This window comes from Notolepis coatsorum, assembly GCF_963971535.1.
Source record: "Notolepis coatsorum genome assembly, chromosome: 3".
Taxonomy (NCBI): domain Eukaryota; kingdom Metazoa; phylum Chordata; class Actinopteri; order Aulopiformes; family Paralepididae; genus Notolepis; species Notolepis coatsorum.
This window is the reverse complement of record NC_140167.1, coordinates 15,214,914-15,232,667: the sequence shown is the minus strand read 5'-3', so window position 1 is coordinate 15,232,667 and position 17,754 is coordinate 15,214,914. Positions and strand designations below refer to the sequence as shown.

General features: G+C 45.6%; 1 protein-coding gene across 1 annotated transcript in view; it reads left to right on the top strand.

The window, feature by feature from the left end:
* The window catches only part of loxl3b (lysyl oxidase-like 3b), a 55,815-nt gene that overhangs the window by 4,176 nt on the left and 33,885 nt on the right, over window positions 1-17,754 (top strand). The window contains 3 exon segments of the mRNA XM_084309606.1: window positions 3,266-3,602; window positions 4,884-5,047; window positions 11,088-11,308. Coding sequence (XP_084165732.1) covers window positions 3,275-3,602; window positions 4,884-5,047; window positions 11,088-11,308 — 713 coding nt within the window. The 5' untranslated portion in view covers window positions 3,266-3,274.

The window sequence follows — 17,754 nt, the reverse complement described above, 5'->3', positions numbered from 1 at the left end:
CTTTATTAACAGATTGCAGAATGGGTACAATACAGTACGGCTAAATACAAAACAACTGCTAAGGGGATGCTGACCAGAAAAAGTCTTTCATCTTGTTTACATCGGGGTCCCCCATTTTCAATTCATCAGGACATTTATGACATACGAGACATACAGAACTGTGTAGTAAAAAGAGATCATAAAAAATACATATACATCCGAAGGGGAAGAAACTGTACATTGTTGATGGGGAGGGGGGGGGGGGGGATTTGGACATTTACAGGGGCCAGTTTCTAATTGCAGCCACCCGTAGGTGCTCTTTGAGAGCGGTTTTGAAGGAGGGTATAGGGATTCACATTCCTTCACGGTTGTGGGTAGGGTGTTCCACATTATTGTGGCATAATTGCGGCATAAAAGCCATCCTATAGGTTGTCAAAATGTGCAGGGGTAAGGTGGCTTTTATGAGTAAGGCCAAGCAGTAGTCTGACCAGTGAGAGAGAGTCTGTTGGACCTATACACTATGAGAGCGAGGGAGAGGGGGAGTCTGTTCGACCTACACACTGTGAAACGCCACTCAGACCATGTAGTCATGCCATTTCAGACATGTTTTGGAAAAGGGAAACTTTAGTTCGTGGTTTCTGTACAAACAGGCCACACTACTGTATCTGTGTGTGTCTGTCTGTGAGTGTCTCCCGTTCTTTGCTGAAAGCCTCAGTCTCCACGAAGGAGTGTTAGCTGTCTTAGTATCAACAGTAGGCCTATGTACAAGTCGGTACCTAATACTGCTCTGCAAACAGCAAAAACCAGACAAAACTTGGATGAAATGGATTTCTGAGTGACTGGGCTTGGATGTGTCTCATAGGAGGGAGGTGAAATACCAGTCAACGTAGTCATAGCAGTTAAGGAGGGGGTGGCGGGGGGTTGGGGGGGGATGGCTATGACATCATAAAATGTAATTTATTCCAAAGATCCTTTTAAGGAATATCGTAAACGTCCATATATCTTTCTTTGTGATCTTGTTGTCATCAAGACAGATTTCATTTTTTTCTTTGGACATGTACTTTATCTCAGTAGAGTGGAGGAAACATTGTCCAGATGTTTTGAATCAAAGTCATTACGCAACCAAGTGCTGTGTATATCTTCGGCCTTCTTGTTTAGACCCACTGATGTTGTTCAGCTCCTGCTGCCTGCATACTGAGTGTGAATGCGCAGGCCTCCCTGTAGTAACTCTCAATCATCACACAAGCATACACACAAAAGCACCGTAATCTGGCGGCTGGGGGGCGTAGCGGAGATTGCGCTTGGGCCAGTCGTCATACTATCTCAATTGGCAGAGGTAGCGGGTGGAAAGTCGATGGGTGGGGATTGGACGTTGTGGACAGCGACTCCTACAGGTCGGTTGGGTGACGCCTGTACAGCAGAGACAAGAAGTATCGGGGCAGCGTGAGCCTCCCACACGTTACTCCTCGCCACTGAGAGATCGCGCTGTGCAGGTGAAAAGATGCGACAGGCTGCCTCCTCGTGTACCGGAGGGGACACGTGATGCAAGGCTTCTATCCTCACTACAGCCGACCAGTGGGAGGCATAGTCTAGCAACGTTCAAGACAGGGGAGGGGAGAATTGGAGGGAGAATTGGCAATGCGAAATTGGGATGGGAGAAAAATAGAAAATAAGGAGAAAAAGTGGATAAAAAAAATAAAAGCACCTTAATGACTTACACGCCACACAAGCACACTTATTCCACACTTATAGTTTGTATAGATATAATATACGTTGTGTATTATGTTTAGTTTATAGTTTAGTTCATAGTTTTAGTTCATAGTTATAGTTTATATTTATAGTTACAGCTTATAGTTATAGTTTGTATAGATATAATATACGTTGTGTATTATGTTAGTTTATAGTTTAGTTCATAGTTTTAGTTCATAGTTATAGTTTATATTATAGTTACAGCTTATAGTTATAGTTTGTATAGATAGAATATACGTTGTGTTCACAAATCTACTACGGTTGATGAGTCGGGAAAAACAAGCATCTCACGTTTTTCTGAATGTATATACATTTTAAAAAGCTGCGACAATAAAACTATCTGAATCTGAATAATCTGATAGGCGAGCCGCTGCCCTCTTGGTTAAGCCGGCATTTCTCTTGATTCGATCAGATTCAAATGTATTATCTTTACTATAGTTTTATTGCCTATATTTATGTCATATACTATTACCATGCCCGTACCTGTACCTGTACCCCCCCCCTCCATGCTGCTATGAGGCCTGAATTTCCCCAAGGGGATCAATAAAGGAATATCTTATCTTATCTAGGCTTATACAGCACAAGTAGAGTACACCGAAAATAAGTTTGGCATCCAACCTGAGTGCAAATGTAACAGTAAAGTGCAATAGTGACAATGTACAGGTGGTTAAACCAGGTATAAAATACATAAGCGGTTCCCAAACTTTTTTGGCCATGCACCCCCCGTCGTCACTTCCCGACCTAGCTGACGCACCCCCCAATGCCCAACATAAAAAAGACAACACGGTCTATTCATAGGCGCACTAAAGGCATCAGGTTTAATCCAATAAGAACACATACCAAAGTATGACAAACAAAATAAAATACTTCACCACACAAAACAGAACAAAATGAGAATTACATGCATAGACTCAGAAATAGATTGGCCAAAAAAACAAAAAATGGGTTGAATCCACGTCTGAGATGCATCCATAGGTGGGAAATATGTCCGTAGCTGCTCAGCGAGTTGGTTGAGGTGTTCTGTTATTAGGCTTTTTACAGGTTCACCCATGACTTTGTTTCCCTCCAAGAACGCATGAAGTGTAGGGAAACACATGAGCATAATACGCTGCCACAATAATAGCGCACCGGTCCCAGTCGCGCGCCTATGGCATGTTGGCAGGAAGTAAAGTGCATTTTGGATACATCTTTTTTTTTTATTATTATTATTATTAAAACGTACGTTTTTAATTTAAAAGTTTAGTAAATTTCATGATTTACACAGTGAAAATCCCCATTTGAAATAATGTATATTAGTTATATTTATTAGTAAAATAACACCATAGCACAGCCTTTAGCCTTTTCATGTCACGCACCCCCAAGAGGGCTCTCGCGCACCACAAGGGGTGCGCGCACCACAGTTTGGGAACCACTGAGATTAGACAGTAAGAGCATTTCCCATAATGTTGGCGGTTGTTCCTTTAACCTCTTCACAAAACCGCACCCCTCACTCTCGCTTATATGCCCCCCCCCCCCCCCCTCCTCTCTGTATCTGTAGGTAACAGTGATGGAGATCTCCAGACCGTGGCAACAGTTTGCCATCAGCCTTCTGTTCGGGGTGTGGCTGCCGTCCTGCCTGGCCCAGACCACCCCGCACCCCGGCGCCGCCCCCTCAGCCTCCTCCCCGGCGCCGCAGGGCGAGCGTCTGAAGTTCCGGCTGGTGGGATACCCGCGCAAGCACAACGAGGGCCGCATCGAGGTCTTCTACAAGGGCGAGTGGGGCACCATCTGCGACGACGACTTCTCGCTGGCCAACGCCAACGTGCTCTGCCGCCAGCTGGGCTTCGTGGAGGCGACGGGCTGGACCCACAGCGCCAAGTACGGGAAGGGCCTAGGTGAGAGAGAGAGAGAGAGAGAGAGAGAGAGAGAGAGAGAGAGAGAGAGAGAGAGAGAGAGAGAGAGAGAGAGAGAGAGAGATAGACCCACAGCGCCAAGTACGGAAAGGGCCTAGATGAGAGAGAGAGAGAGATAAACCCACAGCGCCAAGTACGGAAAGGGCCTAGGTGAGAGAGAGAGAGAGAGAGAGAGAGAGAGAGAGAGAGAGAGAGAGAGACCCACAGCACCAAGTACGGAAAGGGCCTAGGTGAGAGAGAGAGAGAGAGAGAGAGAGAGAGAGAGACCCACCCACAGCACCAAGTACGGGAAGGGCCTATGTGAGAGAGAGACCCACAGCGCCAAGTACGGGAAGGGCCTATGTGAGAGAGAGAGAGAGAGCGAGAGAGAGACCCACAGCGCCAAGTACGGGAAGGGCCTATGTGAGAGAGAGAGAGAGAGAGAGAGAGAGAGAGAGAGAGAGAGAGAGAGAGAGAGAGAGAGAGACCCACAGCGCCAAGTACGGGAAGGGCCTATGTGAGAGAGAGAGACCCACAGCGCCAAGTACGGGAAGGGCTTAGGTGAGAGTGAGAGAGAGAGTCTGTTGGACTATACACTATGAGAGAGAGAGACCCACAGCACCGGGAAGGGCTGCACTGAGAGTGAGGCCGACGGCCCTAGGTTCTGTTGAATGGTAAATGGTGCATTTTATATAGCAGCTTTTATCCAAAGCGCTTTACAATTTCCCCCCTCTCACATTCACCCATTCACTCACACATTCACACACCGACGGCGGAGGCGACCATGCAAGGTGCCAACCTACACATCGAGAGCCGTTAGGGGGTTAAGTGTCTTGCTCAAGGACACTTCGACACGCTGCCCGGGAGGAGCGGGAATCGAACCGGGAACCTACCGATTACCAGACGGCCGCTCTACATCCTGAGCCACTGTCGCCCCCTGTTACAGATTCTGTGGCGTTTTGTTCTAGTCATAGCAATTTCAACATTTCCTCAGAACACGCACCATAATTACAGGACGGGACAAAAATATCCTTACAGCGGTTTCAAATATTTGAGGTATACTTGAGGAGCACTTGGTTATGACGTGCCAGCCCCGTGAGTAATCCCCAAAATTGGAAACATATGATATGACCAAAATATGTCGAAAGAAATAATTCTTTCATGGTTTTCTTTTGATGATCTGAAAAACATACCGAACCAGTAATTTGGCACCACTCAGCCCGCGCCCCCCCTGGTATTCAGTTAAGAGCCGTATTTTCTCTCCGCATGTCGTCCGCGCTGCAGGGAAGATCTGGCTGGACAACGTGCAGTGCAACGGCGGCGAGAAGAGCATCGACAACTGCAAGTCTCGCGGGTGGGGCAACAGCGACTGCACGCACGACGAGGACGCCGGCGTCGTCTGCAAAGACGAGAGGATCCCTGGCTTTGTGGACTCTAATGTCATCGACGTAAGACACACGCAAGACACCGGAATGAATGAATGAATGATCATTACATTTATATAAATGGTAAATGGCTGCATTTATATAGCAGCTTTTATCCAAAGCACTTTACAATTTGTTCCTCGCATTTTACCCATTCACTCACACATTCACACACCGACGGCAGATGCGACCATGCAAGGTGCCAACCTGCTCATCGGGAGCAGTTATTAGGGGTTAAGTGTCTTGCTCAAGGACACTTCTTCGACACGCTGCCCGGGAGGAGCGGGAATCGAACCGGGAACCTCCGGATTACCAGACGACTGTTCTACCTCCTGAGCTACTGTCGCCCCCAATATAGTGTTTTTCTAGACACTCAAAGCGCTCCCCACAATGTAGGGTGGAAATTGCCTCCTTCACCACCACTGTGTAGCACCCAACCTTGGGCAACGCAGGCTCAATGGCTGCCATACGCTGGCACCCGGCACACATCACACTACACACAATGGCTGAGCCTGAACGGCTCAGGAGACAGGGATTGACATCAGCCAATTAAGGAGGGGAGGGATGATTAGGTGGCCTTGATTGACAGATACCTGATTGGGAATTTGGCCAGGAACGTCGGGGAACCCCCTATACTCTTTGCGATAAGCGCCCTGGGTTCTTTAACGACCTAATTCAGTCAGGACCTCGGTTTAAACATCTCACCCGAAAGACGCAGCTGTACGGTGTCCCTATCACCGTAACAGGGGCATTCTTCCTGAGTGCCCCCTGCTGGACAACAACAACACTTTCCGACACCGGCCTTGACCGGGGCTCGAACCGATGATCTTCCGACCATGAGTCAGGAGCTCTATACTCTATATGTAGCCACGCTGCCAAAAATAGTTTTTTTTACAGGAGGTTTGGCCGTCACTTTGTGAGTCTGCTCGGGGCCGTTAATGCATCCTCTCAGCCCCACAACAAGCCACAGTTGCAGTAAAGGTTACCGTAAAAAAGGTTCTGAGCTGGTTGTTTTTTCCTACCACTTTGTGTTAAAGCTCCTCTGCCTATAGACTCTGTAGAGGCCCGGCCCCACGTGAGACACATTTAACGCATCAGTGCAACTCTCACTGTAGCTGCCCACCCCTACCCACCCACCAGACATATGGCATCAATTACCGCAGTTCTATATCATGCTTCTGGAGCTATTACAGGCAGCAGGCCTTTCCAGGTCCACCGTCTGGCTTCACGTAGTAGTAGTTTTGGAAAGGAAGAAACTTGAAATCATGCTCTAAAAAACATTTAAAGGAACTCGCCAACACTATGGGGAATTGGTATCTATCTTGTCTGACTTTGGAGAAGAAGACCTTGATTAGATTAGATTAAAATGTATTGTCATTATACGGCACAAGTACGGTACAACGAAAAGAAGTTTGGCGTCCAACCAGAGTGCAAATGTAACAGTAAAGTGCGATAATGATATACAATGTACAGGTGATTAAACTGGGTATAAACTACCAACCAGACATACAGTAAGGCATCAATTACCGCAGTTCTATACCATGCTTCTGGAGATATTACAGGCAGCAGGCCTTGCCAAGGCTACCGTCTGGGTTCACGTAGTAGTCGTTTTTGGAAAGTAAGGATCCACTGACTAAACCCCCCGACGGTGACTTCTTTAGAAACCCACGGTGGCAGGGCGGCTACGTGGCGTAGTGGGCAAGGCGCTCGCCACGAAATGCTGGAGACACTGGGCTCGTCAGTTCGAGCCCAGCGCTCCACATTTGCTTTCAGTTTAGCTGGTCGTCCGTACTAATACACATTGGCCGTATTAGGGGGTGGGAAACTGATGGGTGGGGATCGGGCGTTGTGGACAGCGACTCCTACAGGTCGGTTGGTGCGCCTGCGCAGTAGAATCAGGAAGTGTCTGGGGCAGCGTGAGCCTCCCACGCGTTACTCCTCGCCACTGAGAGATCGAGCTGCGCAGGTGAAAAGATGCGACTGCTGTTACCTCAAGTACCGGAGGGGACTTGTGCTATGTATGACTTAGTCCACATTGCAGCCGGCTTGTGGGAGGCAAGAAACAGCGTCCGTGACAGGGGAGGGTTGAATTGGATGATACGAAATTGGGATGGGAGAAAATATAGAAAAAATGGGAGAAAAAGTGGATAAAAAAAAAAGAAACCCATGGTGGCTCACTCTCTGATTGGCTGTTGTGAATCGATAAGGAGAATGTGATATTGCAGCTGGAGAGACAGCGTCACACACAAACAATAGTGCTTTCCACTGGAGAGACCGCGTCACACACAAACAATAGTGCTTTCCACTGGAGAGACCACATCACACACAAACAATAGTGCTTTCCACTGGAGAGACCGCATCACACACAAACAACAATAGTGCTTTCCACTGGAGAGACCGCGTCACACACACAAACAATAGTGCTTTCCACTGGAGAGACCGCGTCACAAACAATAGTGCTTTCCACTGGAGAGACCGCGTCACAAACAATAGTGCTTTCCACTGGAGAGACCGCGTCACAAACAATAGTGCTTTCCACTGGAGAGACCGCGTCACAAACAATAGTGCTTTCCACTGGAGAGACCGCATCACACACAAACAATAGTGCTTTCCACTGGAGAGACCGCGTCACACACAAACAATAGTGCTTTCCACTATTGTTTGTGTGTGATGTGGTCTCTCCAGCTGCCGGTTTCTCTCTGTTTGCCTACTTTGAGGTCCATTGTGTGACTGTGATACGAGGTGAACAAGGGTAGACTGGGGCCTCGTCTCCACAGCTCACTGGGAAGGAGGTGAACTCCTGGAGGTTCAGGGTATCCCTTGCCTAATCGCACTGTTAACATGTCTCCAGAAGAGGCTTTCACCAGGGGGAGAAGGGGGGGAAGATTAGTTACAAAAGCTGAATTCTGTCTCTTGATTGATTGATTGAAAAGTTTATTATCAGATTGCAGAATGGGTACAGTACAGCTCAATACATACAATTGTTAAGGGGATGCAGACCAGAGAAAGACTTTCGTCTTGTTTACATCAGGGTCCCCCATTTTCAATTCATCATAACATATATGACATACATGACATACAGATAGACAGTACTGCTACATCTATACATTGACATATCATATTTGCAAATACAGTACTGTTTGTGATACAAAAAGTGTCCAGAAAAAGAGTGTATATACATTTGACGTAGAAACTGTACATTGGGGGAGGTTGGGTGGGTGGGGTGGGGTTGGGTGGGTGGGTGGGCTGGCTGTACATTGGAGGTGGGGGGACACACACTGTACATTGGAATACTGACAAAGCCATACTTGGTCATTTACTGTACAACTGGGTTAGGACATTTGTAGGGGCCAGTTTCGAATTGCAGTCTCCCGTAGGTGTTCTTTTTTTTTGATCCACTTTTTCTCCCATTTTCTATTTTTTCTCCCATCCCAATTTTCATATCGTCCAATTCAACCCTCTGGGCTTTGGAGGGGCCCCACCCCCATCGCTTCTTGATTCTACTGCGCAGGCGCACCAACCGACCTGTAGGAGTCGCTGTCCACAACGCCCAATCCCCACCCTTCAGTTTCCCTCCCCGTAATACGGCCAATGTGTATTACTGTGGACGACCAGCTAAACTGAAAGCAATGTGGAGAGCGGGGCTGAACAGGAGGCATCCTGTTCGAGCCTAGTCTCCAGCATTCGTTGCGAGCGCCTTGCCCACTGCGCCACGTAGCCGCCCTTCCCGTAGGTGTTCTTTGAGAGTGTTTTTGAAAGTGGGTAGTGATTCACATTCCTTTACAGCTTTGGGTAGGGCGTTCCACATTGATGTGGCATAATTGCGAAACGTGTTTAGTCCCTTGTTTGAGCCGAATCTGGGTTTAACATGATTTGTGGAACTCCCTCTGGTGTTGTGATCGTGGTATTCACTGACCTTTGGGAAGTATTTTGACATGTACATGGGTACCTTGGTCGCGTAGTGTATCTTGTAGATCAGGCCCATTGCAAGTTGCTGTACTCTGTCGTCTACTCTAAGCCATCCTAGGTTGTCAAAGTGGGCAGGGGTGAGGTGGGTTCTAGGAGTAAGGTCAAGCAGTAGTCTTCTCCCTGAACTTCCTGTCGCCACGAGTCAGGATCTGTCAAATGTGGCGTCCAGACAACGATCCAAGACTGCAACCAGATTCCGTACCAAACACAGGCAACTGAAACGAAAAAAGCTGGCTATCGGATATGTAGACCACTTACAAGATCTCACGAGACGATCATACGATTCCTCCTTCCAAGATTACTCATCATTGTAATGGCAGTTACTAGATGGTTTGCTTAACTCATTCAGAAGTGTGTGAATGAGTGAAAGTCTTTAGGAATTGTTTTCTAAAAGGTTGAATTAATTAGATTGACATTTAATTTCTTAAACCAGGGGACCTACATTTTCAGAATAAATATTGCTACAACCCCTAAACTGATTCAGCCGATTATTGTCTACATTTATGACAATATTTATCCTGCCTTTAAACCAAACTAAACTACTACAGCCTACAGTGTTTTATTCAATGTGGTTATTTATTTATGATCTATTATTCAGTGGACTTGAGAGGAGCCTTGGCTCCAGAGAATAATTTGGGGACCTCGTTTTTAATCTTCCCAAGACCCACACTTTGAGAAACACTGTATTATTAAACGGAATGGGGTCATAATGGGTCACGTATCTGATGGGTCTCCGCATGCTAAGAATCCCTTTTGTTTTGTTTTAACGTGACCCGCGTGACACAGGTCCCTGGGTGAGACTGAATTTACTCCCATTTGGATCAAGGCCTGGAAAATGTAAAGACCTTCAGCATTAGATCATCTACATGCAACAACAGATGTGTGCGTGTGTGTGTGTGCGTGTGTGTGTGTGGCTTGGGGTTGATTCTGTTTCAGTTTAAACCAATTGATTTATGTCAACTTACTCATTTCCGAAATATTGTGTTCATTATCAATTATCCAATTATAGATGTAAACAACATTTTATGTCAACAGTTTCCTGGTTTCTGAGTTTTAAAGGGAATCCATAGACTAGAATTAAACAAGGACACATAGTGTCATAGATGTAACCATTAGGGCAGATTCTGTGAACGTAAGTCACAGTGCCATCCATGCCTGTGAACCGCCACTAGGGGCAGAGTGGCTACGTATGAGTGAGTGACTGACATCGTGGGCCTATGAGGTGCTTCTCATTTATACAAGGGCATGGATGCGAAGCATTGTTGCATGGATCGAGCTGCTCTTACACAAAGTGTCATGACTCTGAGCTGCCACTAGGGACAGAGTGACTAACCGTGAGTGAATTTCAAGCTAACGTTATATCAAGCTGACAAACCAAAACAATATGCTGGGAAAATGGTTATATATACGTACGTCACAAACTGATTGTACCTATGACGACAGATTGACGTTACTGTGTTGAAATTATATATTGTTTTTTTGTTAGTTCAAGGGTAGGAACAGATTTTACCCCAAAATGAGATTGGCACCAAAATTTGATTAGATTAGATTCAAATTTATTGTCATTATACAGCACAAGTACAGTACAACGAAAATAAGTTTGGCATCCAACCAGAGTGCAAATGTAACAGTAAAGTGCAATAATAATGTACAATGTACTGTACAGGTGATTAAACTGGGTACAAAATATACAAATGAGTACTACTGAGTGTAGTGCTAATCAGATGTATGTTCAGAGTTGTAGTATAATATGTACAGTGATACAGATATAAGAAGTCATACTGGCCAGCAGCATAACTAGTAAGAGTAGGATATGTACAGATATAGATACAGTATGTGTATCTATATCTATGTGCAGGTAAGAACAGGTGTGGATAGGTATGTATGTGGTGAGAATATATATATATATAACAAGCATTATTGTTCATGCTATCATACAGAGCTATGGGTTATATACAGGTGTACAAGCAAGTATAGGGGGGTTATATGCAGGTATATTCAGACAAATATGGATATATACAGTATATGCTGTAAATATAAAAACGAAAGATGTGCTGACCACACGACACGCTGGCTCCCTCCTCCTCACACACAGGTGCTGCATGTCGACGAGAACAAGGTGGAGGAAGTCAGACTTCGGCCGGCGGTGGCCACAGGGAAGGGGAGGATGCCGGTCACGGAGGGCGTGGTGGAGGTGAAGTACAGGGACGGCTGGTCTCAGATCTGCGACGTGGGCTGGACCATCAAAAACACCCGCGTGGTCTGCGGCATGCTGGGGTTCCCCCACGAGAGGAAGGTCAACAAGAACTTCTACAAGTAAGTTAAAGGAACACGCCAACATTATGGGAAACGCGCTTTACCGTCTTCTCCGGAGTCAGACGAGAAGATGGGTACCAATATCCTCTCTGTGTGTTCGGTAGAAAGCTATCCGGCTGCAAGATAGCCCAGCTTAGCTGCACCTCTTCCGGAGTTTTAAGCTAGGCTAGCTGATCCGTATCCACTTCCATTCATTTGTGCTACGCTATAGGCTAGCTTGCAGCCAGATAGCTTTCTACCGAACGCACAGAGAGGAAATTGGTATATATCTTCTTGTCTCTCTCTGGAGAAGACGGTAAACGCATTTACCATAATGTTGGTGTTTATTATTGAGATTGTTAACTCTGAAAACCTAAAGTCCCGCCTGGACTATTGCAACGGGGTCCTGTCCGGGGTTCCAAGCAAAACCCTGGACAGGCTCCAGTATGTTCAAAATTCAGCTGCCAGGGTTCTCACCCGCACCAAACCCTGGCAGCACATCACCCCCACCCTCATCCACCTCCACTGGCTCCCCATCAAATCCTGCATCACCCCTCCACGCTCTGGCACCTCAGTACCTCACTGACCTCCTCGACCCCTACACTCAGTCAGGGTCCCTGCGATCCACAGACATTGGTCAGCTCTCCATTCCCCGAACCAGACTGCAGACCTTTGGGGACAGAGCTTTCAGTGTGGCAGCTCCGACCCTCTGGAACTCCCTCCCCGCAGAACTCCGCAACGCCCCAACTCTGGACTCATTAAAAAAACGACTCAAAATCCACTCTGCCTTTAACCCCTAATTTACCACTTTGTATGTTGTGTCTGCCCACTATGTTTGTTACTTTTTTTCTTTTTCTTTTTTCCCCCCCCTGGTCGTTGCGCGCATTTCCCCCCCACTTGCCGGCCTAGGGAGGGTTGAAGACTATCACATGCTTCCTCCGATACATGTGGAGTCAGCCAGCCGCTTCTTTTCACCTGACAGCGAGGACTCTCACTGGGGGAGTGAAACGCGTGGGAGGATCACACTACCTTCCCCAGATCCCTTCCTTGCTGAGCAGGCGCCCCGACCGACCAGTAGGAGTCGCTGTTTACAACGACCAGGATACATACCCCACCGGCTTCCCACCCGCTAACACTGCCAATTGTGTTAGTAGGGACGACTGACCAAGCCGGAGGTACCGCTGACAGCTGGATTCGATCCCAGAGTCTCTGCGGTGGTAGGCGAGCGCTTAGTCCGCTACGCTACCCAGCCGCCCCCTGTTTGTTACTTTTGTTTGTTTTTTCCCCCTATGTAAAGCGACCTTGGGTCTTTTGAAAGGCGCTATATAAAACTAAGTTATTATTATTATTATTATTATTATTATTATTATTATTATTATTATTATTATTATTATTATTATTATTATTATTATTATTATTATTATTATTATTATTATTATTATTATTATTATTATTATTATTATTATTAAAGTGGGAGTTATATGGTTAAGGTACTCAATCAATGTGTTGTGAAATAACAGGCTCATGACACATTCATAACATCCACAAGTGGATAAGGAGACATGCAGACATACAGAGTATACAGTAGGCCCACCTCTTTCTATGGCCATTGAGAGTATAGCCACCTATCATCCTAATTGCCACTCAAAGGAAGGTGGGGTCACAGTATACATTACAACGACACATCCGGGTATTACGGCTTTTTTTCGCAGCCATGCCTCATTTTGGGGAAAACACAGACACTGTCCCTATTGACCGCCATTGTATTTGGCCTGTCTGAAAGGCAGAACGCTTACATTGTTTAAAACATTTGCTTCGTTAGCTGATATACCCACAGTCCTCGGCAGCACAACATTCAATTACGTGTTATTGTATATTCTTAAAAAACATAATTAATGAATGAATGAATTTATTCACACACACACACACACACGATATATTATATACATATCTTCATCTTCAATACATTAATAGACGAGCAACGAATGTGTTACGAACGTCCAGTTAATGAAAATCATTACCCAATGTAGTTAGTTGTAAAATGTAAAGTTAGCACACTTAATATCTTGCTCCCAGTCCAAATATGTCTCCATTGTACTGTCGAGCACACACATGCTCTGTCATTTTGGAGATGTCTAATTAAACCCTGATGTGAACGTCCATGCATTCGCATCAGTAAATATTGGGCGCGATGTTGGAAGCTCATTTATTTTAGAGACAGCCTGTCTTTCTGGCCCACTCTGCATCATCTGTTTTTGTTCCTGACGTAGCCTCAGACACAGAAAAGTTCTACAAGTAAGCGACCTCTCCTGATAGTCATTACTTGGATCCAACCCCCCCCCCCACACCCCCTCCCTGAGTAACCATGGTTACAGTTTTGGAACATGGTCACATGGTTCCCAAGTGAATCACAAGTGAAAAAGAAAAACAAAGCAACGTGTGACTAGGCTGGATCCAGACTCTGATGGGCGTCCGCCAAGAATGATGGACGTGTTTTAATTTCAGGCTACATGAGGCCAAAAGATATTTAGCGATGTTTGCTTTTGTTCATCGCATTCTCTTCCAACAAACGAACAAGAAGGAATCGGAGGTTCTTCCAATGCTATGTACTTTGGGGGATGTTCTCCATGGCCTGTTAATTAACGGTATAATGTCATGTGTTTAGTTTAGTTTAACTCCCACCTGGCAAGGATCTCACACAACCTGCCGCTTTGACTCCAACCACAAGTAGACTCACTCTCCTTGGCTGTGTTGGACAAAAGACGTGACGTCATCGTGAACCTGAGATCAGCTACGCAGACAGAATATTGTCCTGCGTGGTCAGCAGAACTCCAATTGACTGATCCCAGGCTACCTTGGGAAGCATTTGGATGAGCCTCCCATTGTTTTCCTTTTTTCTTTCTCCATTGGGAGGATGTTTTTGTTTATAGCCACAAAGAAAGGAGACTTTTTTTCCCCCCTCTTTGTGTTTTTGGTTTTGATCTGTTAGTTTATGCAGCAGGAAGCTGTGGAACATTTGTTAAAACTGCCTGCAGGGATGGAAAACTACAGAGCAGTGAGTCTCCGTAGTTTTTGAGCCTTAAAATGTTTCATGGGCTAGACTTGTTTTTGTCCATGTTAAATACCAACACGTCTTATGAACCTGCACTATACGTTACAGGTTACAGTATATATAGTAAATTTGAGCAGTCGAATCTTAAATCGACAATGACAGTCGATTCTTTATAATTCCTGAAAAACCATAAGCATATCTTCTGGTAAGCACCAGATTTAAAAGAGGTCCTTCCACAGGCATGTATTTGGGAAAACTCAAATCTTACAGACTATGAAAAATCAACTAAACGATTAAACCCGGCAAATCCCATATGTCGATTAGTCGACTCAGATTCTCTCCAAGTATCAGGCTCCCTGTCGTCTCCCAGTTCCCTTCCGTAATGTAACCCTTCCAATATGACTGCACACATTCCAGGCCCGGCTCCAGTCCAAAGGCCCTCTTTTCCCCTCGTCCCGTGTAGAAGGTTCACAGTAGTTCGAGGGGAAATGTGTGTTTTCTCTCAATCGTGTGTGAAGGCTGGGGGGGGAGGAGGGGGGGAATGGGGGGGAAATGGGGGGGGGGGGTGGTCAGGATTTCCAAGACACACAGATGAGGCTAGAGACGCTTGGAATGTCTGCGAGCATCAATAGTAAAATTGTTCTGCGTTATTGAACGTAAAGGTCTAGAATACCTTCTGCTGGTGTAGCGCTTGTCGGCGTATAGGTTCTTGGAAAGTAGAACCTGTCGGTGGAAATGGGCCTTTTGGACCCGTTTATAACTCAAAATACAGGTTCATGTTTTTTTTCTTCCCAAGTATTGCTAGAACAATAGAAATGTAAGCAAACTGCGAAAGTGCATTGAAAGACCTTCTCATCAAGAGGTCTGTCACTTTGAAAACATCACAGATAGCCTCTATCTTCTGGCTCTCTGTGGAATAGAGAGCCTCATCTGTTTACGTTTGGATAAGGGACTGGGCCTTTAACGGCTGTGATCGCCATGGTTGAGGTGTTGTGTTTCAGACTCAGATTCGGTCCCTTCTGTTTTGATTTGATCGTGACGTGGGCCGACCCCAAATGGTTTGAAGCGTCAGTTGATGCTATGGTGAAAAGATTTATATTATAGATTAGATTCACATTTATTGTCATTATACAGTACAAGTACAGTACAACAAGAAGACATTTGGCATCCAACCAGAGTGCAAATGTAACGGTTAAGTGCAATTGTAATAATACAATGTACAGGTGATTAAGCTGGTACAATATATATCATTTAGTACTAATGAGTATAGTGCTAATCAGATGTATGTACAGAGTTGTACATAATCCCCCACTTTGAGGATTAGAGTATTCACTGTTATAAAACGGGTAGCTCAAATCAAGCAATCTGATTGGTTCATAGCTGTGGTATAATGAGCGTATACCCTCAGCTATGCTTCTCATTTCTTTTCACAAGTCAGTATCACTCCACGTCGGAGGGAGAAACGTCTTGTTAAATGAGACGGTCTGTTCTACAGAGGAGAGTGGGGCTGACGCAATGTCTAGTTAAAAGGAGAAATCCTCTTGGTGCCAAGATTGGCACAGATCGGGGAAGCCCTCGCGTCACGATACACCCGTACGCCCATATATGGACCAAGAGAGGCTCAAAATAGCCGATAGTGTCATCTGAATCAGACGGATAAAGCAATGATTTTATCCAGATTATTTGATTATTGCCACTTCCACTAAATGTATTAATTAATCTAGCTACTAACTGGGGAGACTGGTAATCTCTGCTTCGCTTCAAGCCGAACTACACCCCCCTTAGCTGTGACATAATAAGCATGTAGCTGTCGTGAGCTATTGCTTAAATAATTTCAACTGAAGCTTTGAGGACCCACACATGGTATTCCAGACAAGACCTTTACTTATTTTAGGTAATAAAAAACATAAAATAAAAGCCTACGAAAAGTGAAATCACTTAAAACATGATAGTCTTGGAAAACACCTGTGGCTCATTAAGGTCCATGAATAGAGGCATATTGTTTCTAATGATAAAAAAAAATTGATGTGTAATCTGCACCCGGCTGTGAACATCTCACATACCACCTTATCGAGCAGGTGCCCGGGGCCCTGAAGACTATTACAAAACCATTCCTACAACAGAAGGCTTTTCTCAGACTCAGAGGTCAGCTTGTCAGAATAGCGTGAAGAGGTAGAGGTGTGTGTGTGTATATAGATTTAAGTTCCATCCTTTCTCTTAGCCTTCCCTCCCTCCCTCCCTCCCTCCCTCCCCCCTCCCTCCAACAGGGTGTGTATCAGGTCTGTTTGCTCCCCTGTCTGCCTTCCTGTGGGTTACTTCCTCCTCACCCGTCTGGGGGAAAGTTTCTCCACTGACATGACATATTTTAAGCGTTTTCATGGAGAGGTATGATATTTGGGATAAAGGAGAAGAGAACAGGCTTTTGTTAAGATATTTCATAATAGGGCTGGGGGGGTGATATATGTCAACATATGATATCATATTCTCATTTATGACGGTATAATGATATTTGATGGTATTTGTTTTTTTCCAGTGCAAAGTACAGTGTGATTTTGCATCTACTTGAGGTTATATAATTAATACAATTTGCAACTGTGCTTTTTCACTCAAAATGGTATATCTTAATCAAAATTGTATCCAGAAACCTTTTATAATACTGCTGCAAGGTAATACATTTTAATTAACTTGAACAATACATATTTATGGCGGCTGGGTGGCGCAGCGGACATTGCGCTCGTCACCAACGCAAGAGACACCGGGTTCGAATCCGGCTGTCGGCGTTGCCTCCGGCTTGGGCCGGCCGTCATACTAACTCAATTGGCAGAGTTAGCGGGTGGGAAGTCGAAGGGTGGTAGTCTGGTCGTTGTGAACAGCGACTCCTACATGTCGGTCGGGGCGCCTGCACAGCAAAGTCAGGAAAATGGTGTGAGCCTCCTACACGTTACTCCTCGCCAAATGAGAGTCCGCGCTGGCAGGTGAAAAGATGTGACAGGCTGCCTCCACATGTATCGGAGGGGACATGTGATGCAAGGCCCTCTATCCTCCCTACAACTGGCCAGTGGGGGGCATATGCGAGCAACGATCAGGACAGGGGAGGGCGAATTGGCACGAGAGGTAAATTGGGATGGGGAGAAAAATCACAGAAAAAGGAGGAGAAAAAGTAGAAAAATATAAAATACATATTTATTACACACATAATTCTTCGACTTGTATTTATTGTCCACGATGGTATGGTCAAAATCTGCACCTTGGATCCATGAAGGTGTACCTTAATATTCAGCCCTACCCTACAGGTAGCTGTCTAGTTGCCGTGTCTACGTCATAGATGGACACGGAGGGGACAGTGACACGTTGCAAAAACATACTGTACCTAGGGGTAACAGTACTGTATATTTGAATACCGTTTATGTCACAA